This window comes from Geotrypetes seraphini, chromosome 6 (assembly GCF_902459505.1).
Source record: "Geotrypetes seraphini chromosome 6, aGeoSer1.1, whole genome shotgun sequence".
Taxonomy (NCBI): domain Eukaryota; kingdom Metazoa; phylum Chordata; class Amphibia; order Gymnophiona; family Dermophiidae; genus Geotrypetes; species Geotrypetes seraphini.
The window spans coordinates 167,546,959-167,573,525 of record NC_047089.1 but is presented as its reverse complement, the minus strand read 5'-3'; the positions used below and the strand labels follow the sequence as shown (position 1 = coordinate 167,573,525).

The 26,567-nt window shown below is 42.6% G+C and overlaps 2 protein-coding genes across 7 annotated transcripts in view; one reads left to right on the top strand and one right to left on the bottom strand.

The window, feature by feature from the left end:
- Window positions 1-11,421, bottom strand: part of FANCB (FA complementation group B) — a 49,513-nt gene extending 38,092 nt beyond the window's left edge. For all 3 annotated transcript variants that reach the window (XM_033950496.1, XM_033950495.1, XM_033950497.1), the window contains exons 1-2: window positions 11,127-11,421; window positions 1,444-2,484 (exon numbers count right to left, since the gene is read on the bottom strand). In XM_033950496.1, coding sequence (XP_033806387.1) covers window positions 1,444-2,382 — 939 coding nt within the window. In that variant the 5' untranslated portion in view covers window positions 2,383-2,484; window positions 11,127-11,421. The remainder of the gene's footprint in view (window positions 1-1,443; window positions 2,485-11,126) is intronic.
- Window positions 11,422-11,471: 50 nt separating this feature from the next.
- The window catches only part of MOSPD2 (motile sperm domain containing 2), a 144,700-nt gene continuing 129,604 nt past the window's right edge, over window positions 11,472-26,567 (top strand). For 3 of the 4 annotated variants that reach the window (XR_004539875.1, XM_033948688.1, XM_033948687.1), the window contains exons 1-3: window positions 11,472-11,607; window positions 11,856-11,913; window positions 20,858-21,013. Coding sequence is in view for 3 of the 4 variants with exons in the window: in XM_033948688.1 (XP_033804579.1) it covers window positions 11,599-11,607; window positions 11,856-11,913; window positions 20,858-21,013 (223 nt within the window). In the remaining variant the exon portion in view is untranslated. Of the gene's footprint in view, window positions 11,608-11,855; window positions 11,914-19,918; window positions 20,044-20,857; window positions 21,014-26,567 lie in introns of all 4 variants that reach the window. The other variant, XM_033948689.1, reaches the window with a different exon arrangement.

Genomic DNA, 26,567 nt, shown 5'->3' with positions numbered 1-26,567 from the left:
CTCAACTGAGGCCTAAAGCCCCAGGAACATTTCTCAACTGAGGCCTAAAGCCCCAGGAACATTTCTCAACTGAGGCCTAAAGCCCCAGGAACATTTCTCAACTGAGGCCTAAAGCCCCAGGAACATTTCTCAACTGAGGCCTAAAGGCCCAGGAACATTTCTCAACGGAGACCTAAAGCCCCAGGACTAAAACTCAACTGAGGCCTAAAGCCCCAGGAACATTTCTCAACTGAGGCCTAAAGCCCCAGGAACATTTCTCAACTGAGGCCTAAAGGCCCAGGAACATTTCTCAACCGAGACCTAAAGGCTCAGGAACATTTCTCAACCGAGGCCTAAAGCCCCAGGAACTTGCGCAGGAACATTTCTCAACCGAGGCCTAAAGCCCCAGGAACATGCGCAGGAACATTTCTCAACCAAGGCCTAAAGTCCCAGGAACATTTTTCAACTGAGGCATAAAGCCCCAGGAACATTTCTCAACTGAGGCTTACACCACAGGAACATTTCTCAACCCAGGCCTACATCACAAGAATATGCCCAGGAACATTTCTCTCTACTGAGGCCTAAGCCTGGGCAGGAACATTTCTCTTTACTGAGGCCTAAGCCAAGTACTCACGTGCTCCTGCACTACCAGAAGGCAAAGGGAGAAGTGTTAGTGCTGCAAGTATCTGTGGTCAGGCTTTTCTTCTTATGGGAAAGGACCCTCTGACCACATCAGCTTCTTCTTCTCTCCACTGGCTGGGAGGGTGGGGAAGGGACCTGGGTGGGACAAGATGTTGCCCCTAAAGTTGGCTCAGTATGGCCAACATCCCTAGGCTCTACTGAAGCCGCAGCAACAGCAGCAAATAGCCTTCCGTCCTCAGGAGCCGAAACCAGGAACCAGAACGATAGCAGCCATTTTTCAGATCCAGGAAACTGGTGCTGGTAGCTGCAGCCAAGCCTGGATGAAATCCACTGCAGAATCTAGGAGCTGTGAGAAACCTATCCGTCACCTGCTGGAGACAGAGTATACTGATTGGCCAGGAGGATGTGCATCCAAGATATACCCGAGGTCAATTCAGTGCTCTCTATCTTCCCCTGCTGGTTGATGGACATAATCCTACTAGTCTCTGGATTCATCTGCTGTTGATGACAAGGAAGACCATTTTTTGAATATCTTGAAGGTATCTTTTGGTGTAGTGATTGAGAAACGAGCTGTCTAAGTAGTAGGCAAATTTTGCTCACTCAATAGTCTCTCAGTAACAAAGGTTCAAGCACTAATTAGTAACCTCCGTAGATGTTGCATTGTTGTATGTCCTGGTTATGCTACAGAATGGACATTTTTAAAGTGCAACTTGAATGGTATTTTCTAAATCACATTATGACGACTAGTGTTATAAACACACTTTTAAGAAACCAGAGTATAATGAACAACACATAAAATATAAAAAATAAATCAACCCATACCTGCCAGGTTTCTTTCCATACTGCACATACATTGTTGTAATTAAATGCCACAACCAGCAGCAAATCCCCTCTGCTTGTTGAAGCTGTATGTAGCTGATAGGGCTCTGCAAATGGAAGCTGGAAGACATTTACAGGCACACCATCCTGGAACAAGATCAACTGTTTATTGCTAGTTGCTGCAACCACTGATGTCCTGAACTGGCCATTTACTATCTCAGATCTGCAAACATGGATAATATCCATGCAGGTTACCACGCTACTGTATGCATGAGGTAGAAAACAAGTTGCATTCATTACTTTCTGCTTTTCAATAGAATATGCAACAAACTCACTCCGCCAAATAACAGAGCCTGAAGTTGGAAAGGCAAGTTCATCTTCACCTTCTGGAAAATTGACATGTTTTACTCCTAATACAACAATGCCTTCATCTTCAATCTCGTTCACCCATTTAATGGATGAAACATTCACAGGAACACTTATTATGTGCGTTTTGGGTGACAGGTAAAATAATTGATTATCATGCCTCCATAAAACTATTGGACCTGCAACCAGATGTATATCTTTCACTTTATAGTTCAATTTAAAATTTAAGTAGCATTCAAATTCATCAGAGGCATGAAGCAGTAGTAGCAAATATTTGGTATCCTTGTGCTTTTTAGTTTTCCCTAAAAGAATGCAGGGTAAATTCATTCCTGTTCTGTAGTCGGCTGTACAACTTAAAGAAATGATTTCTGCACCTGTATAGATAGCTGGAATGTTAAAGAATCCCACTGATTTTTGAAGAAACACACCTGAAGCAGGGTTAAAAAGCATTCTTCTGAAATGCAAAGTGGTTGTTTTATCAACTCCTCCTTCCTCGAATGTTACTTTTGAAAGACGGAAAGTAAGGACTGTTCCATTATAATTCAAAATGTTCTCTTGTTCTAAACCATCAGACATTTTCCTCTTTTCTTCCAGTGTTTCCACTTCAGCCTGTTTGGATTTCTAAGTCATTTATGAGCATACACAGATCAAGGTTTTGGACAAGATTGCTTCATCAACCTAAAAAGTAAACATAAACACCCTCACTATAATACAACATTAGACAAGTCTGTCATGGAAAAAATACACAAAAATACAATATACACACACATTTGATATATACATGCATCTCTATGTAACAAACAGTAAGCAATCCTGAGCAGCTTATAATAAATTCTTAATATAGGCCTCCAATAACATAAACGTCTTTTTAAAATAGGACCTTGGTTTACAACTCACAGGTTTTAATTTCTCAGTTTATTATCTATGAAAATATGAATGTGAGAAAATTAATGGAGACTTTTTGAAGGATAGTGAAGCACAATTCAAAGCAACATGACTTTTAGCAGAGGAAAATTATGCAGACAAACCTGATTTCTTTGCTTGGGTAACCAGAAAGTATTCTAAAGGGTGTCCTAATAAGAATGCAAGATTTAATTTTTTAATAAAAGGCATAATTTATTCAAAAAGTGTTGATATTTTTTAGTATAAAATATACACACTGTGAATACCCCCTCCCCCCCTACTAAGCTGCAGTAGAGGTTTCTACCATGACCCGTAGCGCTAAATGTTCCGACACTCATAGAATTCCTATGAGCATCAGAGCATTAGTGCCCTGGGCCATGGTAGTAACGTCTACCATGTCTTAGTAAAAGAGGACCTAAGTGTGGAATACATTAACTGACAAATGTCTCCCATGACTCTTCTGGCAAAGTCTTGCTCTTTTGATGAAATGTTTGATTACATTTTTGCATAATTGCGGCTTGAGTCACACAATGATGCATTGAATCTCCTCCTTCAGCTGAGGCAATGTTTTCAATAGACCTGCCGGTGCGAAGCCGTCCTGCTGTTTTCATGTCCACAACTGAACCAGTTTTGTGGGTGGGAATTACTAAGAGGTTCTGATATGTTGAGCGTAATGTTCGTAAGGGATGAGTAAACGATTAAAGTAGGAAGAGATGCAAGATTATCTGATTTTAAAGATTAGGAGCATCTTGTATACTAATCTGTGAGTTATAGGAAACCAGTATGACAATTTAAGGAGGGGGAGTAATGTGATCAAATTTGCGACAACCAGATAACAACTTAATTTAAGTGTTTTGGATTAACTGTAGTCTTTGAAGGTCTTATGTATGATCCCTTGGTGTAGAGCAGGGGTGTCCAACCTGCGGCCTGAGGGCTGCATGCAGCTCAGTGAAGTATTTTGTGCGGCCCCGGTCGAGGGTGATACAGTGTTTTCCTCTGCTGCCCCCTGGTGTTTACTGTCTTGTTGGCTCCCTCCTCTGTCTTGCTGCAGCGTTTGCGCGGCCCCAGAAACATTTTTTTGGGCCAATGTGGCCCAGGGAAGCCAAAAGGTTGGACACCCCTGGTGTAGAGCGTTACAATAATCTATGTGGCTGATGATTGGAGAGTGGATTAGGATATTATTGGCATAGGTGTCTAGCAGAGGTTTAATAGAATGGATCAGACAGAGTTTATGAAAACATTGCTGGTTGACCAAAGAAATTTGCCTTTGAAAATTAAGTTTAGCGTCCAGTATTACTCCAAGAACCTTCACTAAAGTGATTGTGGGCACAGTTGTATTTGCGAGGCAAAAATGAGTTGCCAATTTTTGAGTAATTGTTGTGGTAAATAGAAGGGTCTTTGATTTTAATGAATTGAAGGATAGCCTATTATCCTGTAATGAAGGTAAGGGACCAATTGATCTTGGAAATTTCAAAGGAGTTGTTAGGGTCAGTTGGGCAGAGTAGTTGAATATCATCACTGTAGGTGAAAACAGTAAATCATAGGGTACAAGTGGATCGATTTTTCACTCTGTCAAAAATTACAAATGAAGTTACAGGGAAATACTTTTAAAACCAATAGGAGGAAATTTTTTTTCACTCAGAGAATAGTTAAGTTCTGGAACGTGTTGCCAGAGGATGTGGTAAGAGCGGATAGTGTAGCTGGTTTTATGAAAGGTTTGGACAAGTTCCTGGAGGAAAAGTTCATAGTCTGTTATTGAGAAAGACATGGGGGGAAGCCACTGCTTGCCCTTTATTGGTAGCATGGAATATTGGTACACCTTGGGTTTTGGCCAGGTACTAGTGACCTGGATTGGCCACCGTGAGAACAGGCTACTGGGCTTGATGGGCCATTGGTCTGACCCAGTAAGACTATTCTTATGACATCCTCAGGTCTTTTGTCCCTGCAACCCCTCTACCCCCATATGCATACTTGGTTCTTATTCCCACCCTCCCAAGGAATACATCCCTAGCTTGTTCTGTCTCTCCATGAACCCCACCCCTCTTCCCAGTGCCAATCATACAGTATATGGCAAAAGGTGGTAAGTAGCTGCATCCTCTGCCACACAGTCTCAGAGTTAATTTTAATTGCTGTATTATGTCCTGTTCAAATAAGCAATCAAGCCCAGGGAAGAAGAGGTGATGGTCGTGGCTGATGTGCAGCTGCTTTCCTCCTCCTTCTCTATTTGTGAACATTGCATCAGTGGGGGAGAGGGGATCCGTATGAGCCCTGCTGCTTCCTGGTTCCCAAACAAAATTATCTCAGGAGTAAAAACCATAGTGTATTTCAAGAGGTCATGGGATAAAACAGAGGATCCTTAACTGGAAAAGGGGTAAAGGACAGCTGGGTAAGACTAGCAGGCTGCAAAGGCAGTAGTAATTAGAAGTCCTAGAAGAAGCATAGGTACTCACACAACTGTTTGGTTGAGTGTAATTTAAAATAAAATCCGGATCTGTACTAGCAACCTGCCAGACAATAAATAATCAGCAGTCCTAAAATAAACATGGGTGCTGATGTAGTCAGACTTGGCTGCCAGGTTACACACTGCTTGTGTTGACTGGAAGGCTGTAGCAGATTGGAAGTAGCAAGGGTCCTAAGAGACTGGTGGACTGATATTCAGCCTACAGTAGTCAGCATTTTAACAGCACCGAATGCAGAAGGCGGTTAGGCTTGAATTTTCAGTACCAGCACTTACCCAGACATTGGCACTGCATATGGGGGGAATTGAGACTTATAGACTACCTTTTTATAGTTTACATACGGGCACTTCAAGCATTCAAGCACCCTATCTGTCCTGGTGGGCTCACAATCTGTCTAAAGTACCTGGGGTAGTGGGCATATCCAAATCTCTGACAAAGCCCAAGTTTTATGAAGGAACAGTTGATATTCAGTGGATGGGATGACTTTCTTATGAAGAAAGGCTTATGCAGCTAAGGCTTTCCAGCCTCGAGTAGAGATAGCTCAGAGGTCTATAAAATACCAAGTGGAGTGGAAATGGTAGATGTGAATCGCTTGTTTACTCTTTCCAAAAATACTAGGACTAGGCAATAAAGATACCCCATTATGCTGTTCCTTCCTTATATTAAGCTCTTGTAAACCGTGCCGAGCTCTATAATCATGGAGAGGATGCGGTATATAAACTTAAGGTTTAGTTTAGATTTAAAATAAACTGGAGAAAATATTTTTCACTCAATGTGTAATAAAACTCTGGAATTCATTGACAAATAATGCGGTAAAAACAGTTAGTTTAGAAGAGTTTCAAAAAGATTTGGATAATTTCCGAAAAGTAAAGTTCATAAGTCATTATTAAAATGGACTTGGAGAAATCCACTGCTTATTCCTAAAATAAGTAGCATAAATCTGTTTTAATCTTTGGGATCTTGCCAGGTACTTGTGAGCTGGGTTGGCCACTGTTGGAAACAGGATACTGGGCTTGATGGACCATTGGTTTGTTCTGGTATGGCAATGCTTATCTACTATAATAAAACGCTAAGCGCGCATGCGCACTCTTACCGCTGTGTTCCCTGATCCCTAATCTGTCGGGCTGTGGCAGGTAAGAGTACGCATGCGCGTGTTGTTGTTCTAGTCTAAGGACCGGCGGCAGGAAACACGCCGTGACTCCCACCCCCCGCCGCCGACCCTACCCGGCACACTAGTACCACGCCACGACTCCTCCCCCCTGCCACCGCCCCTACCCGGCACACCAGAAACCCCCGTTGACCCTCCCAACTGACCCACCGCGAGACGAACACAAACCTCCCGGCTCCAGCAGCATCCGAGGCACAGTAAACACGCTGCTTTGCGTCCTTCTAATGGCCTGATTTCCTCTGCCGCCTCCCTGATGACATCATCAGAGACGCTGCAGAGGAAATTAGGGCAGTAGAAGAGGTCTGTCGGCCGGCTAGCGGTGGGAGGGTCGGCTGGGAGGGTCAACGGGGGTTTCGGGTGTGCCGGGTAGGGTTGTCGCGGGGGGGAGGGAGGGGGTTAAATGGATACATGCTGCTCAGGGGGATGGGAGGCAGGCAGGCAGGCTGGCATCGGGGAGTGGGGGTGGGACAAAGTCTGGAAGATAATGACAGGGACATAGGAAGGAGGCACTGGGGGCATTAAGGACACAGTACACTGGCACTGGGGCACTAAGGACACAGTACAGAGGCACTGGGGGCACTAAGGACATGGGAAGGAGGCACTGGGGGCATTATGGACACAGGAAGGAGGTACTGGGGGTACTAAGGACATAGGAAGGGGTACTAAGGACATAGGAAGGAGGCACTGAGGGCACTAAGGATATGGGGAGAGACACAGACAGAAAAAATGACAGACAGACAGGCAGTGTGCAAGGAGAGAGAGACAAAGAAAAAAACAAAACAGACAGACAGACATCTACTCTAGCACCCGTTAATGTAACGGGCTTAAAGACTAGTGTTCTTATATTAGGACTGCCTTTTGTACCAGTTAGCTACAAAAACACCAGCATGAATATCAGCAGTACCTGGATAACTTACAGGTAAGCACATGATTCTATCCTGTGCTACAGTGGTCAGATCAGATGGTAATCAGACAGGCCCTTTAAGTGCCTTTAAATATCTGCTCTAGGTCAACACCACAAAGACAGTCATGATGGATCTATTGAATCCTATACTATAGGCAGGTCTATTGAAAATCTTATAGCTGGATGAAAGATGGGACCAGCTACCAGATGTTACCAGTAGAGGGAGGGGGCAGATCTTGTATATTCAGCTACCCATAAATATAAGAACATAAGAATAGCTTTACTGGGTCAGATCAGTGGCTCATCAAGCCCAGTCGCCCGTTCTCACAGTGGCCAATCCAGGTCACTAGTACCTGGCCAAGACCCAAGGAGTAGCAATATTCCATGCTACCAATCCAGAAGAAGACAGAAACTTGTTTGGAATTTGAAATATCTCATAGGTGGTCACACTCTATGGTAAATAGTTAGGATGTATATTTTTGGCAATGTAGATATATTGGTGGGAATATCTAGGTAAGCTTAATGGATCAGATAATGGTGGTAGGGAGGAGAAGGTTAGGGGTGGTTTTCCATCATCTTATGTCACATGATGACAAATGTCTATTCAGTGGTTCTCTGTTTTTGTTATTGTACTATCTCTGGGCTCTATGTATCATACCCAAGCTTGTAAACCACAAAGATTACAATAGGCAGTGATTTAAAAAGTCTATTGAAATAAATAATACCCCAACACCTCATTTGAAACCTTAAGTCCTGGATGAGGGAGCCCCATCAAACCAGTCTGCACAGGGCCCTGAAATTGCTAAGGTCAACCCTATCTGTCTAGTTCTCTATTTTGCTCTTCAGCATTAGGAGACCCTTTACTAGGTTGTGCTAGTAGCCGGGCATAGAGAGCAGGGAAAGTCCCACATTAAGGCACACTAACCCCTTCCTATGAGTGTCAGAGCAGTTTCCGCCACTGCCGACGCTAAAATCGGTTAGCGCACCTTAGTAAAAGACCCCAAAAGTTTCCAAGTTTATTAAAATTTGATATACCGCTTTAAAAATAGTCAAAGAGGTGAACATTACATTAAAAAAGTATAAAAATTGGGAAAGTAAAATTAATACTTAAGACAAGTACAAGACAAACTGGAACAAAAGGAAAGAGATGTAGAATTACAATCATTTATAGGATAGAAGGAGGGAAGGATAGCTCAATGGGCGGGGGGAGTTATACTCTTCCTTCCTTATTTGTTTATTTTGGTGGTAATCATTGGTCTGGGACGTAAAGGATGTCATAAATTGTATGCGTCCTTAAATAAAAAAGTTTTAAAATTTGTTTTAAATTTGTCGTTTTCTTCCTCTCTTAGACAGAGTTCCAATGTTCAAGTGCAGTTACTGAGAAAATACATTTACGGGTGGTGTCATAAAAAAGGTGTCTTATAGAGGGCACATGTAGAAGGTAATGATTACTAGTTTGTGATGAGCAATAAGGGACAAGTAATCTGTCCATGAAACCTGCTGCCTCTTTTACAAAGCCATGCTAGATGCTGCCACACAGCAACAGCCCCAAAGCCCTTTAAATCTCAATGGGCTTTGGGGCCATTAGTGCAGAGCAGCTGCTAGCGCGGCTTTGTAAAAGAGGCCGCTGGTGTATGCAGAATTTTTGTTTTAAATGTTAACAATAAAATTTTATAGGTGATTCTTTTTTCCTTTGTGTATTAATTTAATGGCAGTATTTTGGATAATTTATAGTCAACAAAGTTCTTCCTGTGGGAGTCTGTTGTAACCGAGGCAAAATCATTAGAGGTAGGTCTTGTCAGACAAATCTTATCAATTTCTTTGATTAGGTGACCAGAGAAATGATAGAGAGAGTGTGCTAGATGTGGTGTATTTAGATTTTAGTAAAGTCTTTGACAGTGTTCCATACAGGTATCTAATAAATAAACTGAGTGCCCTCGGTATGGGCCCCAAAGTGACGGAATAGGTCAGGAATTGGTTGAGTGGAAGGAGACGGAAGATAGTGGTCAATGACCTCTCTGAGGAAAGGGATGTTACCAGTCTCAAGGTTCGGTTCTTGGGCCTGTTCTTTTAACATTTTTGTAAATGATATTGCCGAAGGGCTGTCAGGTAAAGTTTGCCTTTTTGTGGATGACGCCAAAATATGCAATACAGTAGACACCTCTGATTATATGAAAACATGAGGAAGGACCTAGCGAAGCTTGAGGATGATCTTAAATTTAGCAGCTAAGATCTAATGCTAAAAAATACAAGGTCATAGATTTGGACTGCAAAAATCCAAAGGAATGGTACAGTGTAAAAGGGATGAAGTTTTGTGCATTAAAGAGCAGGAATTGGATGAGATAGTATGTGATCTTAAAATGGCCAAACAGGTTGAATAGGCAACAGTGAAAGCTAGAAGGATGCTTGGGCACATAAGGAGAGGTATGGCCAATAGGAAAAAGGAGGTATTGATGCCACAGTATAAGATTCTGGTGAGACCTCATTTAGAATACTGTGTGCAATTCTGGAGACCACACCTTCAAAAATATATAAACAGGATGGAGTCGGTTCAGAGGAAGGCTACTAAAATGGTCAATGGTCTTTATTATAAGGTATATGGGGACAGACTTAAAGACCTCAATATGTATTCTTTGGAGGAAAGGCAGGAGAGGGGATATATGATAGAAATGTTTAAGTACCTGCGTGGCATAAATGCACACAAGATGAGTCTTTCATTTGAATGGAAGCTCTGGAATGAGAGTGCATAGGATGAAGTTAAGAGGTGATAGGCCAGTGGTCTCAAACTGAAACCCTTTGCAGGACCACATTTTGGATTTGTCGGTACTTGGAGGGCTGCAGAAAAAATAGTTAATGTCTTATTAAAGAAATGACAATTTTGCATGAGGTAAAACTCTTTATAGTTTATAAATCTTTCCTTTTGGCTAAGTCTTAATATTGTAATTTATTTTATAGCTAAAGAGATATATGATCAAGAAACCGTTTTATTTTACTTTTGTGATTATGATAAACCGAGGGCCTCAAAATAGTACCTGGCGGTTCGCGAGTTTGAGACCACTGTGATAGGCTCATGAGTAATCTTATGAAATACTTTTTTACAGAAAGGGTGGTAGATGATTGGAATGGTCTCTTGGTAGAGGTGGTGAGGCAAACACTGTCTGAATTCAAGAAAGTGTGGGCCAGGCACGTGGGATCTCTTAGGGAGAGTAGGAGATAGTGGATGCTGTTCATGGACAGACTAGATCAGTGGTCTCAAACTCGCGGCCCCGCCAGGTACTATTTTGAGGCCCTCGGTGTGTTTATCATAATCACAAAAGTAAAATAAAACCGTTTCTTGATCATATGTCTCTTTAGCTAGAAATTACAATATTATTATTAAGACTTAGCTAAAAGGGTTTATAAACTATAAAGAGTTTTACCTTATGCAAAATTGTCATTTCTTTAAGACATTAACGATTTGTCTTTAAGACAAATGTGGCCCTGTAAAAGGATGAGTTTGAGACCACTGGACTAGATAGATCTTTTTTGCCTTTATCTGCCATCATGTTTCGGTTTGAAGTACATAATCAGCGAACCATATTTTTTGACTGTATTTTCTATCATAGATCTTCCATCTGCAGTCATCTTATGCACCCTTTTATTTAAAATCATTTAATTCTAGCTAAATTTCAGGATTGTTTTTACAGCAACACGTCTTTTTTTCATAACTTCTTTATCATACATTTATTCATCACGTCTATAGCCTATGCTTGAAAAGATGCATAGATATTGAGAGGGGAAAAAAATAAGATAATTTTTTTTATTAGGCTAAATATATTAGCAGTTAAAATCATTAACCTTCTTTCACATTTTCCCGAGTAACAACAGTGATCCACTTTTGACCCACCTGCACATGTTGATGTAACAAAATAGCTTAACAGCAACACATTTCCAACCTTCTGAGAGAAAATCCTGACATCGGCCTCCTTCTGCCACAAAGTGCACCACGCAAAGCATTGTGGGCTGCTCTACTACGGTAAGGGAGCAGGTACCGAAAATGATGCCAATAAGATTCTATCAACTATATTGGCTGAGTTTGAAGATCATTTTCTGCACTGTAACGTCATTAAGGAACAATGTGGGCAACAGTAAAGAAGAACCACTTCCGTCTCTAATGAGTGAGGTAGGAAAAGAGGAGGTGGATCCCAGTTTCTATAGTGACCGGCACGTTCGTGCGTTCTTTAACGTCAGACCTTGCCTTGGCGTGTTGTAGCGCTTCCGGGGAGTGGGCGGGGTCAATTGTAGTGGCAAGTTATACTGGCCAAATGGGGCTTTCTCTCATGATGTTGTGACGTGCAATTGCATGAGTGGCGGCAGCTATGGCAGATGTGAGTACAGTGTTGCGTACGAAAGGGAGAAAGGAAAATAAAAGTGGGCAAATATGTGAAAAAATGGGCTAATAGGATGACCACACTGAGAATAGGGGAGAGAAAGAGTTTTCAGGAAGTTAAGTAAAAAAACGGCCTCTAGGAATTGGTGCTCGGGAGGGGGGGGGGGAGAGAACAGATGCAGTTATTGCTTCGTTTAAAATCATGAGTTTAATTAGACTTATGTATTCTTTGTTGTATTTTGGTAGGACAAAAGCAGGTTGATAACGGAAACCAGGAAACTGTTTCAGGAGCAGTGTTTGCCAGGTTGGTGTGTGTGTTTCGTTTTGGAACGTTCTACCTTATAGATGAAGTAGGAGTAAGAAAAACTCATTCTGATTTATTTTTCTTCATTCTTGATGAAGGCTAATATCTGCAATGAAGGTGCTTGATTTAGGGGGGGGGGGTTTTTGGGGGGGGAGGCGGTGGGAAGAGGTAAACATTTTCAAGTTTTATTTTATCTTGTTTATACCCTTATCGTGGATATTATCTAGATGGCTTACAAAATTATTAAAAGTTATGTAAGGAAAAAATAATAGCTTACTCTTTGATAGAGAAAGGGTAGCCTACTTAATACCCCTTTGGCTTAGAGAAATGAGGGGCCCCTGTTTGCCTAGAAAATACTTTTTTATGTGTATGCTTTATAGTTAAATACATTTTACTTGGTATCACAAGTGACTTGTTTACCAAATACTACTTTGACCCCCTGACCTTATGAGTCACTGCTGTGTACAGTAAATGAAAATGATAAAGGGAACCTTAAACAATCCTGAAGATCATTCCATCAAATGAACCTCAGTGTATTGAACCTACACCAGCAGTCTATTGGGGTCATTTTACTAAAGGCTAGTAAGCCTTTAATGCTTTAGTACATACCAACAGGCTATGGCAAAATGTATTAAAGCATTTTGCAGTATTTGCCTATTAGCATGCAGTAAACCCCCACTTTTCTCTCTCTTAAACCCCCCCCCCCAAAAAAAAAACAACATTTTTGGAGGGGGCATCAGAATCAGAGAGTGGATATTCTCACATTATCCAGCTAGTGCATTTGGATTATTGCACACTAACTAGATAGCAGGATTATTACAGGAGCCCTTAATAACTCCTAAATAGTAAATTGTAATGCAAGTGTTAATTTTTTTTGCAGGTATTGTGCACTAATGCAAACATTAAAACACAACCTGAAAAAAGCCTTACAAAAATGCAGCGGTAAAGTCCCATGTTAGATAGAACACGCTAACCACAGATTTTACTACACTTTAGTAAAAGGGCCTCTTTGTATGAGTAATAAGTCACAAGTAGTGCTGTGATAACTTTTGTGTAAGTGCTTAGTTTAGGGAAGCTGAAAGCTGGGTGAGTTGGAAAATCTGTTGGTAAAGACACTTAAAATCATGGAGAAAATTCAGTGCCTTCAGACTTGCTAACCAGTTGTTTATAATATTCCACAAATACTAATTAATCTAGTTTTTAAAGCATGTATCTTTGGAGATGATAGGAAAACTTTTTTTAAAAACCATAAAGATATCTTGATTTTTCATGTTTGTATTACTTCAATAAAAAGATTTTCAGGAGTATATTTCTATTTGTTTCCCTTTTCTGTTGTGCTTTACTTGTCAGCAGTTCTTATATTGCTTCTTATGAACATGTTTACTTCTTATCTAAACAGAAATCCTCCCCCCCTCACACACACACAGAGCACATGATATTTCAGATTGAGAACAGAAACTGCTGAGCTGTGCCATAGGGACAAACAGATTAAGAGCATGACCAACACAGAATAAAGTTGATTAAAAAGAAAAGAGCAAACCACATGGAAGCTGTAATACTCTTTAAGTTTAAAGATGATTTTTTTTTTAAAGCTACATTTTCCTGTTAAGATAAATGCTAGTCTTTTGTGGTTGGTATCCAGAGAAAATAGAATCTGTTAAAAAAAAAAAAAAAGCAGAAGGAAAAAGAAGAAATAAAAAAAATATTCTCTGGTGCCCAAATTGTTTCTAAGTAAAACTTAATCTAAATAAAGGCACCCAGATCATTCTACTCCAGTTCAACATATCTATGACATTTGATGCAATAGATCACTTGCTACCATTTACTAGCGACCCTGAAGCCCATAGAGATTTAAAGGGCTTCGGGGCTTTTGCTGCGCAGCTTTGTAAAAGAGGCCAAAGTGAGCTGGGAATTTAAGGAAAAATACTACAATGGTTCACCCATTTTCTAAATAATAGATTTTATGAGGTATGTCAGGATGGGATTATGTAAGGATTTCCAGTCTCCCCCTCATTATTCAATCTATGCATAAGCATTCTAGGTGAAAGTTTCACCCTTCCACAAATTCAAATCTTCTCCAATTCAGACAATATCTTTTTCCTTTGTGATGCCAGAAATGCATTGGATAATACACTACAACACATAAAAAATGCAATTGTCTACCTCAGCAACTGGACACAAAAGAACTACCTCAAACTAAATGAGTCCAAAACCGGTCTACTCTGGTTTGGTGCCTTCGACTCGCTACCATGCACAGAAATTGAACTCACCTCAGGCGAGAAACTAAAAATTGAAAGACCTTTCAAGGTACTGGGCATCGTTCTTGACTCATCCCTAACCTACAAAGACCAAATCGATGCAGTGACGAGAATATTTTTTTTCAGACTAAGACAGCTGAGAACAATCAGGCGGTCCTAACCCAAAACAACTTTAGGACGATCAAGCAATCCTGCTATCATACCTGGACTACTGCAGCTCTCTCTATACAGTGATATCGCAGAAAAGGAACTCAAAAGGTTATAGATGCTTCAGAATACAGCATTCAGATTAGTACTCGGAGCCAGCATAGTGGACAAGACAACCCCACTTCTAAAAAGAGCTTCACTGGCTACTGATAAAGAAAGGAATACAGTTCAAGATGGCATGCATGACCCACAAAACCACATACAGCGAAACCATCTATGGACTCGCTACAAGCATCAAGGTTGCACTTTCCTTCCTCAACTCAAGATCCCCTTCTCATTTCTGCAGCAAGTCCGTTGGAAAAAACTGTTCAAATCCATTTTCAAATTCCAAGCTCTGTACACTTGGAATAACCTCCCAATATTTCTCCAGCAAATTCCTTGTTACTTCTGTTTCCAGAATACACTAAAGACATTTCTGTTCTCCTTATAGATGATTCTGGCCAATATATCTGTATCAATTGATCTATACTGCTTGATTAACTGTTCCTATTGTTAATCTCTATATAAAGTCTTTTGTTAGCTACATTGAATCCTTGTCAAAAAATTGTGGGATATAAGACCTATCTAGTATAGTAGAGTAGTTTTCAGCTGGTGCCTACATTTTCTAAATATTTTCTCACCACTGCTCATAAATGCATACTTTTTTGTGTCTGAAGTGAAAAGAAACAAATAGCTGCTGATCACAAGATAGAAAAACAGCGTGACGGGATAGAGGTGAGAACCACAACCATGTTAGAAAGGAATTCTCAACAGAAAAAAAGAATATGATGTTGCCTCTGTGCAGGTCATTGTTAAGACTTCATGTGGAGCTGTATGTCCTGATATGAAGGCTGGTAATCAAAAGTGCTGCCAGGATATTCATGTGTAAAGAGACTAAATATGTTGACTCAAGAAGGGGGGTGGAGGAGATGATTTGAATACTCCTAAGACCAAGACACATGGAGTACTTTCCAGTGAAAAGGAAGCTCTATCTAGAATAAGAGTTTATTGAAATACTAGTCTTTAAGCCCGTTACATTAACGGGTGCTAGAAAGCAGCCCCCTTTCCCTCTCCCCTTCCTCCCTAACTGTCTCTCCGTGGCCCCCCTTCTGTCTTCCCCCCATAAGCAAAACGATCTGCCTCCCAGCACATCCCTCCCCCCGAAGCAGCCCCCTTTCCCTCTACCCCTCCAATTCCTCCCTGGCAGTGTCTCCATGGCCCCCCTTCTGTCTCCCCTCCCAAGCAAAGCTGTCTGCCTCCCAGCACACCCATCCCCCCAAAGCAGACCCCTTTCCCTCTACCCCTCCAATTCCTACCTGACTGTCTCTCCGTGGCCCCCCATTTTGTCTCCCTCCCAAGCAAAGCTATCTACCTCCCAGCAAACCCCTCCCTCAAAGCTTTCTCTCTGCCCCTCCAGTACCTCCCTGACTGTGTCTCTGTGGCCCCCCTTCTGTCTCCCCCCCAAGCAAAGCTGTCTGCCTCCAAGCACACCCCTCCCCCAAAGCAGGCCCCTTTCCCTCTCCTGCTCCAGTTCCTCCCTGTCTCTCTGTGGCCCCCCCTTCTGTCTCCCCCCCCAAGCAAAGCTGTCTGCCTCCAAGCACACCCCTTCCCCAAAGCAGGCCCCTTTCCCTCTTCCTCTCCAGTTCCTCGCTGTCTCTTCGTGGCCCACCCGATTTTCTCTTCTCGCAGTCTGGCCAGCTCCCCTAGTCCCTTGCCGCCGCCGCCACCCCCTTCCCTTCCCACGGTCAACAAACCTCTTGGCTCCAGCAGCGGCCGCAGCACTGTAAACACGCTGTTTCGCGGCCTCTACTGCCCCGATTTGCTCTTCCGTGTCCCTGATGACGTCATCAGAGACACGGAAGAGCAAATCAAGGCAGTAGAGGCCACGAAGCAGCGTGTTTACAGTGCTGCGGCCGCTGCTGGAGCCAAGAGGTTTGTTGACCACGGGAAGGGAAGGGAAGAGGGTGGCGGCGGCAGCAAGGGACGAAGGTAGCCGGCCAGACCGCGAGAAGAGAAAATCGAGTGGGATGCTCAACAGGTATTGGGGGGGAGGGGCGAGGACGAAGACGAACTGAGCCCTTGCTTTCTCCCTAGCTCCCAGTGCCCTACCGGTCTGTACACCGCGATCTGGAGAGCAGGGAGTCCAACGCTGGCGGCTGGGAAGCAGTAAGGCTGGGGACTCGCGCATGCGCACTCCTGCAAAGCCACGGACATACATCTCACAGATCAGGGATTTCAGATCACGCAGGTCTGAGTGCGCATGCGCGTCTAGTGTTTTATTATATTAGATATGACAACAGAGAGAAGCTTTCAGACCCTTCTAACCATTATATGAGGCTCAGAGTGGATAGATCAGAGGAGCTCTTTTATTAAAGTTTAGTATACACTAACGTACATTTGCATGCTCTAAATGTGCAGCCCATTGTATACCTATGTGGTACTTTCAGATTTTAGTAAACTGTAACTGTAAATTGTGAGAGATCTTCACTTGGGGAAAGGTAGGTTTTTAAAGTAAGCTCAGTTATTTTATTTTAAATACTCTTCTCACTTAGGGAAGTTTAAGGGGTTAGTTTTTCTTACCATTGAAATTTCTGTTACAGTTCATAGACTGGCATTTAAGGGGGCATCTTAAAATTGCTGTTGTATCAGTATAAAGCGCAGCTAATAGGTACAGGAAGCCTCAGTTTAGACTTTAATTCCCACCCACCTCTGACCTAATCTTTGATTTATAGGCCCTTGAACCATTTAGAAGGCCACAAATGAAATTGGAACATCTTTGCTAGAAAGTAATTAGCTCTTAGAAATGCTGTCTGCTAGATCCTTAGAGGGGAACCTACCAATAACATTACACAATAATTCTAAAAACTATTGGCAAAGCCTAACATATAACTAGCAATTTTAAGGGACTTTAATATGCATGTTCCCACTCCCTTAGCAACGTAAGAAGGAAATCGCTAATATTAGATGCAGGCAGCAATCCAGCAGTGAGATTGGAGCTATCCAGTCTTTTGCAGTCAGTGTCGCATGTTTGATTATCTCCCAGTTGGTGAGAAGTCATCATATGTTTGTACTTGGTGCAAAGAGTTCCTTGTGCTCAGGGAAAGGGTCTGATCTCTGGAGGCTAGAATAGGAGACTTGGAGGAGCTGAGGCAGACAGAGGTTTATAGTAGGGCTTATAAGTTAATTGTGATTAGCAATTAATCACGTGAATGAAAGGAGTATTCAATCAAAATAATTTCTGATTATTTTCTGATTAATAGCTGTCTCAAGACCGAGAACCCCAATTTTATTTTATTTTATTTATTAAATTTTCTATACCATTCTCCCAGGAGAGCTCAGAACGGTTTACATGGGTTTATTCAGGTACTCATGCATTTTTCCCTGTCTGTCCCGGTGGGCTCACAATCTATCTAGTGTACCTGGGGCAATGGGGGGATTAAATGACTTGCCCAGGGTCACAAGGAACAGCGTGTTTGAGACTGTAGTTTTAACCACTGCGCCACACAGTGCCATCAAAGCTACTTATGGAATAAAAGAGAGATTAGAATTAAGGATCACAGCTAAGTATCGGAAAGATTGTCAGAGATACCTTCATATTCTTTGCACAGTGGTCAGAGGAAGGTTAGGCAGATTTCCAGTCAGCCAATAGGCTACTGTTTACTCAAAATTTTAAATCAGATGGTGATCATTTAACCAGCTTGCAGTGGAATATAAGCAAGCATCTAGATATGAAGTATTAAGGTTGAACAGATCACTATAATGGAGTAAAAGAATGTCATCTATATAAAAATGGTTAGTTTTATGTTTGCTTCCTGAATAAAGGTTGGTAATGAACTCATAAAAAGATTTGCAGATAGATAGTATCCCCAGGGTACCCCATATTGAAGGGGTTGTGCCCCAGATTTTCTTGAGGGGTTGACAGCCTGGTAGGTCCTACTGTCTAGGAAAGATCTGAAGCACAATGCCAGCTATCCCAAGTGAGGCAGGTTGTGAAATAAAAATTGAATGGGTGAGGTCAAACACAACTGTTAAGTCTAAAGAAATTGCTAACGCAATACTCTCTGATCAAGATTAGAGTGAGCATCACTAAAGTACTGAAGGCAAGATTGCTTTCGAACTACAGCCAGGTCTAAATCCTGACTTGGGGGGGGGGGGGGGGGTGCAAGGCTAAAATTTATTGTAAAAAACCTGGTTACTCCCCACCCCACAATTTTTGACAGGAAGCTTAAGTTGGAGACCGACTGATATTGAGCTAAAACTGTTGGATCGAGAATAGATTTCTTCAGAATGGGTCAGATAACTGTATGCTTTCAAAGTGAGAGAACAATTTGGGGAAAGACTGAGATTAATCTGAGATAAAGCAAAGAGAAGCAACTCTAGGTAGACTATGAATAGCAAAGATGAAGGAAGTTGATCTAAAAAGTGGTTTTTCTTATAGATGCTCTGATTTTAGTTAATGATGTAGTTGAAAAGACCATTCAGTAGAGCCTGATAGCTTTGGAAATATCTCTTTGAAAGTTGCAGAGACAGAAGGAGGATTTATAGCAATGGTCTCAAACTCAAATCTTTTGCAGGGCCACATTTTGGATTTGTAAGTACTTGGAGGGCTGCAGAAAAAATAGTTAATGTCTTTTTAAAGAAATGACAATTTTGTATGAGGTAAAACTTTTTATACTGTATAAATCTTCCCTCCCCCCACCGAAGGCCTGCATGTTTCCCCCTTCTTTGCAGTGTCCTCCAGCTTCCCCTCTGGCCTCCCAGGCTTAGCTTCAGCTAATTATTGCAGCCTGCAGAGAGAATCGCCAGTGCTGTAGTGTTCCTTGCAGGCTGCCATCAGCCTCCGCAGCATGTTCTCTCTGTCGCGGTCCCAACCCTCCTCTGACTTCAGGGGCAGGATCGCAGCAGAGGGAACGTGCTGCTGAAAATGACTGCAGCCTGCAAGGATCACTACAGCACCCGCAGTCCTCTCTGCAGGCTGCGGTAATTAGCTGAAGGTAAGAGCGGAAGGCCAGGGGGGGAAGCCAGAGGATGCTGCAAAGAGCGGGCCGCAAAATAGTACCTGACGGGCCGCATGTGGCCCCCGGGCCACGAGTTTGAGACCACTGATTTATAGCTACTAAGATGCTTGCAGAGCAGTGATCATTTGGTGGAAATAGTCTGATTAGGGATTCTGGGGCTGGTAACAACTGTCTGCCTGAGAGTTTGCACCGACAGGAAGACCAAAAAATTAATGGTAAGATTTACAGCTTTCTGAAGCCATGATGAGAAATAGGACCTTTTAGCTAATTTCAGATGAAAATTAAAATGATGGTGGCAATCATTACAATGTCTTTCATTCATGGTGCTCTGTCTTCTGAATATCATGTGAACCCGTATTCCCTCTCTTAAATTTATTCATTTTAGAAAAAGCTCTAGAGTAGCCTTTTTCATACAGGGCATCTTCGGCTTGGAATACTCTTCCCAGTCCTGTTAAGCCACACATTCTCTCCATTCCCATCCAAATGTTGAAGCATGCTGTCTTCACAGACTAGCATGGTTTTCCTCTTACTTCTCCATCATAGGGTGGGAATGCTTGTGCATCTTCAAAAGCTTCTTCCATAAAAGATCAGCTTGGCGCCATCACCAGCGATATCGCCTAGTAGTTTGACTAAAAGATCCTGCTGTGCACAGAGAACATCTGTTACAGGTATGTAGCTCTGTTATGCATCTTTTCAATGCATACATCCCTTACTTAGCCCATAAGGATCCTAAATATGAGAAATAAAATAAGAGGGCAGTTTTCTTTTGAGTTTAGTTTTATTATATATCTAGATTTAACATTCACAGAGCTTTGGTTTAATAGGTACAAAACTAGCCAGAAATGGGAAAGTAAAATGATTGTATCAAAGTTCAATCCCTTGAAATTCATACAGTTAAATTAATTATTAATCTTCTTTTAGGCCCTCTTTTACTAAGCTGTGATAAAAGTTTCTACTGCAGCCCGGGGCACTAAATGCTCTGACGCTCCTAGGAATTCTATGTACGTTGGATCATTTAGCACTCCAGGAAGCTGTAGAAACCCCTACTGCGGCTTAGTAAAAAAAAAAAAAAAAAAAAGAGAGAGGGGGGAGGGTTAGTGAGTTATGCATTAGCTACTGTGTACTTACAATTGTGAGGAAGGTGAGCTATTTTAAATACAATTATCTAAGACTGATTTTTACTGAGAATTTTCTATATTTGGCACAAAAGTAGGACATTTTTATCTTAACATGTTTTTACTTGAGGTTTAAGGTGGTTATAACATAAAATGCATAGACATACTATTTTTGTTATAGAATGGATAAAAAATGTAGCTTGGCACAATTTGGGAATTAGGTTTGAATCATTCTTAAAATGCACTGGAACTCTGTTTAACTTTCTTTTTTTCATTTTATGAACTCAGTTGATATGCACGGGGAGATTAGTGTTTTGGGGTAGTATGATTAACATTAATTAAAGTTCATGAATTTTTTTTTCCCTAGATAAAGCCAATAAATATGATTCTCGAGATGTTGAAAGATTCTGTCAAGATGATACTTGGGTAGAGAGTTATTTGACTTGGCGGCATAATGTAGTGGATGATACTTTGAAGATGATTGATGAAAGTTTTCAGTGGCGAAAAGAGTTTGCAGTGAATGGTAAGAGATAATTTTGTGTACATTTGTCTGTCTTTTACAGTGTAAGATGTTTGTTCACACTGTGCTTCAGATAACCCCCCCCCCCACCCCCACCACACTACTGCCGTGCTTAGAATTTTGGATCCCTGATATTCAGCCCAATGAGGCTATTGAGCCACTTCGGGCTGCAAGCTGAGCTAATCTTGAATATTCAATGTTAGGACATGCAGCTCCCACTTTTGAATATCCAGGTATGACTTCCAACCTGAAGCTGACTAGGCACTGGCCGATAATTCAGACTGGTAACTGGTTAACTTGTTGCATAAAAGGCTGAAAGGGAGTTGGGCAGAAGTACCTGCTGTTCTGATGACAAGCAGGCAAAATCTCAATGTGGGCGATGTTCTCCACAGAACCCAGTATGGCACTACCATGTGCACTATTTTAAATTTTTTTAAGGCAGTGCCCATACCGCACCCATGTTGGTATCTTCCCGCCCAGTTTATTTTTTCAGATCTGAGAATCTGTGTCTTTAGTATGTCATACTTTTTATTTTTTTGGTGTCTCTTTATTTTTTTTCGTTCTTTTAGTCATACTTTTTTTTTTTTTTTTTTAGCCTTTTCCCATATTCCTACCAACTTTGGTCAACTTTTTAGTTTTTGGCCTTCTTGCCACTTCAAACCCTTTTTCTTTAGGAGAGCATCATATCATTTTCAGCTTTTTTCACTCAAATCCCCAGGCCATTGAGCCCTTTGGCTTCACATTGGCCATTTTTCCCTCCATGTCAAAGTTGGTACCGAGTGGCTTTAAAAAAAAAAAATGCTATCGATGTAATCGGACCATTTCAGACTCTGATCCACATAATTGTTGTGTCCAGTGCCTCAGTCCTGAACATCGGGACATTAGAAAATAAATGGTATAAATTAAAGAACTAAGGTCGGTGTTGGACAGACTTGTACGGTTTGTGTCCCATATATGGTGATTCAGTGTAGGATGGGCTGGCAAGGGCATCAGTAGGCACTCCACTAACTTGGAACAGACTTTACAATAGATATCTTGCAGACAACGGGATGGTTGGATAGGCTGCATTAAGCTTAGATGGAAACTTCAGCTGTTGGAACCTAGGACAATACCTGGTGGACTTTAGTCTATGGCCCAGAAATATCAAAGAAGAGACAAATTAATTTAATCATGTATTTTTAATGAGAATAACTAATGGACAGACTGGTTGGACCATTACAGGTCTTTATCTGCTGCCATTTACTATGTTACCTGTGTCCTGTCTCTATATGCAAAAGAGGTCACTTAAACCTACCGACTACAATTTGAAATGTTTTTTGGTACGAAATCTGCAACAATATCGAGCATGGCTGGTGATTCGGAACATGATGCTCAACCTTCTGTGACCCTGGCATTGACATTTGTATTGTGAACATCGCACATTGGACTCCTTGCAACGCTGGGACTCTACTTCATCCTCATCAAAAGATGTAGCACATAAGAAAGCTAAGAAGCACAAACATTCTTCCCATTCTACGTATACTACTGTGTCCTCCCATGTATCGACTTCATCAACGCATACTAAACGTTGATATCCAGATGATCATTCTCCATCCAGATGGTGCCTCCGTAGAGGTGTACCTTGACATCGAGGTCTCCCACGCTGTACCAACCAGTACAGCAGACTGCTTCCATGCCCCTGTCTCTTTCAGTACTGGCACTATATCTCCAGGAGGAGATTTGGGCTATGCTCGAACAAGAGCTTTCTGGGCTACTACAGACAGCCTTTACAGGCTTTAAAGGCTTCCATGCCTGCCTCGTGTCAGCCCGAGGACAAGGTCACGCACTCTTCTTGATGTTGAGCATCAGGGTTGTCATGGGCCCACTTGATACATGCATTGTCATTGACAGAAGACTTGCCTTCTGCATTGCCTTGAAGCACAGTCAATGCTCTCCTTGATGCACACTCCCTGATTCACTTTCAAGGGGTTACTTTGGGCAGTATGACTCGTACATCTCCATCCACTGTGAGGAGTTATCAGAATACTCAGCAGAAGAGTACTACAGTATACCTTTTGATCCTTCACCTCTTCAATGATACACATCTCCATCTGAGAGTCTCTCTTTTACTGGAATCATAAGACAGATGGGACAAGAGTTGCCCATCATAATGGAATCAGAGGAGGTACTTCAGAACCTTTTAAAACGCCACCAAATGAGTGCATTAAGGTAGCTTTACATGAAGTCATGAAGGATACTTTTTGGGAGACCTCTTATCTGTTCAAGTAGCTCCTAGAAAAATAGACTAGTTGTGTCTGCCTTCGAGCAATCATTCAGTTCAAGTTCTTACACTTCTGCTCCTCAAGCACATATTCCGATCATCTGTACTGCTTAACAGAATTATAGACTACCTGTTTTATATGTCCATTTATTTTAAATCTTTCCTAAAACAATGACTTTAAAGAGTTCTTCCTCAAGATAATTTTAAAGACATTTTAACAATTATTTAAAAACTTGTTCACTACTATAAAGTTCATAGCTAGAGTAGCTTTTGATGCTTTCTGGGATAGGCACGTTGGATCTCTCGGAGAGAGAAAGAGATAATGGTTACGGTGGATGGGCAGACTAGGTGGGCCATTTGGCCTTTATCTACCATCATGTTTCACGTTTCTGTATTGTCCAGAGCATATGCAATGGCCATTGCAATGCACAGGTTGACCTGGCTTCAAATCTCAGACCTGTTCAGAGAAAAAAATTTGAGGACGTTGTAAATAAAATAAAAAAAACCCCAACAACACACAGATACTAGGTTTGAACCACAGACCTCTCAAATCTTCATCAACTAGAATATATTCTACCTCTTCTATATTAGAATAACTGCAAGGACCATCTGCTGCTCTAATTTGTGAACATTTGACTGGGCACCATATGTATAACAACATGGCCTCAAAGCTTGATTTAATATATACAGTTTATTGAATAATTTATTGAATAAAAGGGGAAGTGGTTATGACTGTTACAGATAATGGATCCAGTTTGTGAGTACCTGAATGTAAACTACTTAGATAACCTCCATTCATAGCAGTATATAAATATATCTGGTTCTGGTGAAGAAACCAGAAAACTAGAATCCACTAGATCAGGGTGTCCAACCTGCGGCCCTGTGAAGTATTTTGTGTGGCTGTGGTCGAGGGCAATGCAGTGTTTTCCTCTGCTGCCCCCGGGTGTTTACTGTCTTGCCGACTCCTAGAGAGCTGCACGGGAACGGGGACGACGGGAATCCCGCGGGACCCGCGGGCATCCCGCGGGTTCCCCCTTTGGGTCACGGGGATCCCGTGGGGACGCCCCCTAGGGTCGCGGGGATCCCGTGGGGACGCCCCCTAGGGTCGCGGGGATCCCGTGGGGACGCCTCCGAGGGTCGCGGGGTTCCTGCGGGGCTGGATGTACTCAGTCGCGCGGCTCTTCTCCCTACCTTCTCTGCTTGCAGCACAGAGCCGAACGGAAGTCTTCCCGACGTCAGCGCTGACGTCGGAGGGGAGGGAGGGCTTAAACAAAGCCCTCCCTCCTTCCGACGTCAGCGCTGACGTCGGGAAGACTTCCGTTTGGCTCTGTGCTGCAGGCAGTGCAGGTAGGAGGAGAGTAGCCTCGCGGTTCGAGTGGCTACCAAGGGAGGGGGCGGTCCGCCCCGCCACACCCCGCCCCGGTTGCAGCACAGCCGGCCAGGTCCCCTTACTTTTGTGGCACTTCCCCGACCGACCGACAACAGCCCCGGTCCGACAATCCTCCCTGCCCTGTAGCCGCGAATCTAAATTATCTTCTTACAGCAGCTGTAATAAGGTAATTTAGATTCGCAGTTAAGGGCAGGGAGGTTTGTCGGACCGGGGCTGTTGTCAGTCGGTCGGGGAAGTGCCACAAAAGTAAGGGGACCTGGCCGGCTGTGCTGCAAACGGGGCGGTAGAGAAGGAGTGGGGAGAAGGACGCTGAAAGGCCATGGGGAAGACGGGAGGGGGGGGGGAAGGACTCTGAAAGCACTTGAAGACAGAGGAGGGAGAAGGACGCTGAAAGCACATGGGGAATACAAAGGGGTGGAGAAGGACGCTGAAAGGCCATGGGAAGGGCGGGGGGGGGGAGGACTCTGAAAGCACTTGTGGAAGACAGAGGGGGGAGAAGGATGCTGAAAGCACATGGGGAAGACAAAGGGGTGGAGAAGGACGCTGAAAGGACATGGGGAAGACGGGGGGGTGGAGAAGGACGCTGAAAGGCCATGGGGAAGACAGAGGGGGGAGAAGGACGCTGACAGGACATGGGGAAGATGGGGGGAGAAGGACGCTGAAAGGAAATGGGAAAGAGAGAGTAGGGAGAAGACGCTGGCAGGGAAGAAGACAGATGCCAGACTATGGGGGGAGCGGAGAGAAGAAGATGGGTGCCAGACCAATTTGGAAGGGGGAAGAAAGGGAGAGGCACAGTAACAGAGCAAATGGAAGATGCAGAAGGAAGAGAGACAGTGGATGGAAGGAATTGAATGAGAACATGAGGAAAGCAGAAACCAGGCAACAAAGGTAGGAAAAGAATTATATTTCTTTTTTTTTATTTTGCTTCAGGATAAAGTAGTATATTAGTTGTGTTGATAAAAATTTATAAACATTAGAGGCTCTGGTAGAAACCCATTTGCAAAGTATGTATTCTTCCCAATTAATATTTTCAAATTAATAAAGTCTTTTTGCTTATTTGTAAATGGGTTTCTACCAGAGCCTTTAATTCAGTAGCATAATTAAATGAAATAACTATTTCTGAAGTTTATAGGGACGGGCGGGGACGGAGGGGATTCCTCGCGGGGACGGGTGGGGACGGAAGGGATTCCTCGCGGGGACGGGTGGGGACGGAGGGAATCCTCACGGGGACGGGTGGGGACGGGTGGGATTCCTCACGGGGACGGGTGGGGACGGGTGGGACTTTGGCGGGGACGGGTGGGGACGGGTGGGATTTCTGTCCCCGCGCAACTCTCTACCGACTCCCTCCTCTGTCTTGCTGCAGCGTTTGCGCATTTGTGTGGCCCTAGAAACATTTTTCTCAGTCAATGCGGCCCAGGGAAGCCAAAAGGTTGGACACCCCTACACTAGATGAAGTACTGTAAAACTTATTGACTTACTGAATATAGCAATGGTGAAGACAGTGCTTGGCCTGTACCTCAGCTTCACCACTGTGCTTTATATAGCCTCGATCTTGTGGCAGTTTAACAGTGTTGAGGCAGCAGATGAAGACCACAACTAATGTAATCTCTGCAGTCTGTCAAGTGTATTGCCTTGAGAAACAAATTAAATAGCAGCACACAGTGTGCTGATGGTGCTGGGGACAAATGAGTACCTTTCTTATAGTTCCTAATACCACAAGATAGAACTCATACTATAACTCGTTGATAAGATAAATAATCTTCTTGAGAGATCTTTGGAGGAAATTGGAAAATACATATACCTAGTTCCAAAAAGGAGAGAACCATGTTATGCAAAAGAAAAGAAAAAAAGTAGTGCAAAATTCTTTATCAAGAAAGATGGTATGGGAGCTTTTAGTGATTTTTCAG